Source organism: Arachis ipaensis, chromosome B02 (genome assembly GCF_000816755.2).
Source record: "Arachis ipaensis cultivar K30076 chromosome B02, Araip1.1, whole genome shotgun sequence".
NCBI classification, from domain to species: domain Eukaryota; kingdom Viridiplantae; phylum Streptophyta; class Magnoliopsida; order Fabales; family Fabaceae; genus Arachis; species Arachis ipaensis.
The window spans coordinates 45678873-45681132 of NC_029786.2; the positions used below are offsets into that span (position 1 = coordinate 45678873).

The 2260-nt window shown below is 26.0% G+C and overlaps 1 protein-coding gene across 1 annotated transcript in view; it reads right to left on the reverse strand.

The window, feature by feature from the left end:
- LOC107628314 overlaps nucleotides 1397-2260 on the reverse strand; it is a 2362-nt gene continuing 1498 nt past the window's right edge. Inside the window, exon 2 of the mRNA XM_016331048.2 lies at nucleotides 1397-1838. Within this exon, the coding sequence (XP_016186534.1) occupies nucleotides 1589-1838 (250 nt within the window). The 3' untranslated portion in view covers nucleotides 1397-1588. The remainder of the gene's footprint in view (nucleotides 1839-2260) is intronic.

Consider the following 2260-nt stretch of genomic DNA (forward strand, 5'->3'; position numbering starts at 1 on the left):
ATCATAATGATATTTTGATATTTTTATATTAAAATATAAATTAAAATTTTTAATTATTTTTAAAATCTTATTTTAATTATATCAAATATTTAATATTTTTTTGTTTTAATAAATAATAATATATACTATATCTAAATTTATTTTAAAAATATATGTTAAGAATAAGACTGAATATGTTAACATGTGATAATATTTAAGTGTGTCCAAGCGTATCCGAAAAAAAAATTTTATTTTTTATTAAAACACACGGTTGTACACAATAAACACGCATATCGAATGAACGTCGATAAATATCGTATCTACAATATATCCAACATACAAATATGATAACTTAACAAAATATGGATACTTCGTAATAATTAATTAATAACAAAAAATAATAAATTCTAACCTCCCTCTAATATTTTTCATTCCGAAATATGCTGAAGAAGGTATTTAATTTGGTGTGTTATAATTAAGGGAAAAGAGAGAAGCGGGTGTCCACTGTCCAATGTCCTGCCTCGCCAATGCCCTGCACATATCAGGCAGTCTGGACATTAAATTTAATGTTCAAGCCACGTTTATTGGCAGGCAAAACGGGTTAGCCCAACTGAGCCAAAATTGCTTCTTCGTACCTTGTTAGTATGATTGTTCAAAATGCGAATTACTTCTGATAATAAAACTTGGATATCGGTCGTTTTAATTTATTCCAGAAAAAAGAAAATAATTTAAATCATTTTCAAGGAGAAATTGAGATAACTCGCTTAGATATGTCAATCAATCTAAAATGTGTTTACAAGAAAGTGCTTGAAAATTCTGAAACATATTAGCTTAGCACTTTTTATCCTTTAAAAAAATTGATAAACTACTAGAATTGTTCCTGATCTTTAATAAAATATCTCAATTTTGTTAACAGAAAAAAATCTTAAAATATTTTAAGCGGAAAAAATATTTTAAAAATCAAATTTTGATGTAATTTTTTATAAATATAATTAAAAAATAAGATATTTTATTCTAAAAATTCACAATATTTTATCTGAAGGCCAAAAATACTTTTAAAAATTGAAAAAGTTTTAGAGAACAAATTTTATTTAGTCTAGTTTTGTATTTGCTTTTTAAATAATTTTATCTAAATTCCTATAAAATTTTAAATCAAATACATAAATAGTTTGTCAAATACAAAAATCGATTTTTACGTATAAAAAATTACTATTCTTTTCTATTATTTTTATGATACTTTAAAATATTTTGAAATTATTTTTATCGTATTTTATAATATTTTTGAGAATAATTTTTGTGGTTATTAATTAAGAATAGAGAATATTTTTATTATGAGTGTTTTAAAAAGTTGGAGACGACTTTGGTATTATAGTAAAGAAAAAAAAAATGGTCAAATCCAACATGTAAAGTAAGCATGATGACCGATAAATTTAAAGAAGAATGACAATTATGAAAATAGGTTGTCCAAACTTTATTTTGAAACCAGGGATTATATGAACCCTATAGCTTATTTGTCTCTGGATTCGGACATACAATGATATACCAACATATCAACTAAATAACGATAATGGCATCATAGCATAGCTATGAAATATATCTCATGAAACTATCAATATGGTGTCTCAGTTGAAGAAGATGGTGAGGATGGTCCAGAAGATGGTGACTTATTCTCCTTGGGAACATATTTTCTAGCCCAAACATGCTTGCCATTAATGGCGAATTTCACTTTTCCTGCACCTTCAAGGAAGGTATCAATGGTGTTCATGGCCTCCGGGCGAACCACCATGCGAGCAAACAATGGTTGCTCCAGCGATTGAACATCTTGCATATGAAGTGATTCAATGATATCTCCATGTGCTCTGTTAATATGGAAAGAATGTGAAACAAAAACAAAAATACTAACATCATATATCATGAAGTATAATATATATGAAAAACTTTTATCATCAAATATAATAATAAAAATTCCCCCCTTTCTGGGAATTAATAACAACGAATTTATATAACTTTTCATAATCTTTTTCTTTCTATTTTCATAAATCTTTGTATAAATCTTATAATCCTATGTTTTGTTCACTTAAATGTATATAAATATACCGCTGTAAATTTAGGATATACTTGTGTTTGATTGTTGAAATAATAATGTAGCTCTTGAATTGTCCAAATTTTTCACCAAAAGAAAATGTTAGCTGCTAGCCTTATTTCCAAGAGGTACAGTGCTAATAAAATTAGTGAAATTCTATCCTTCTTTGAAGAAGAAAAAATTTATCCATAATAATAA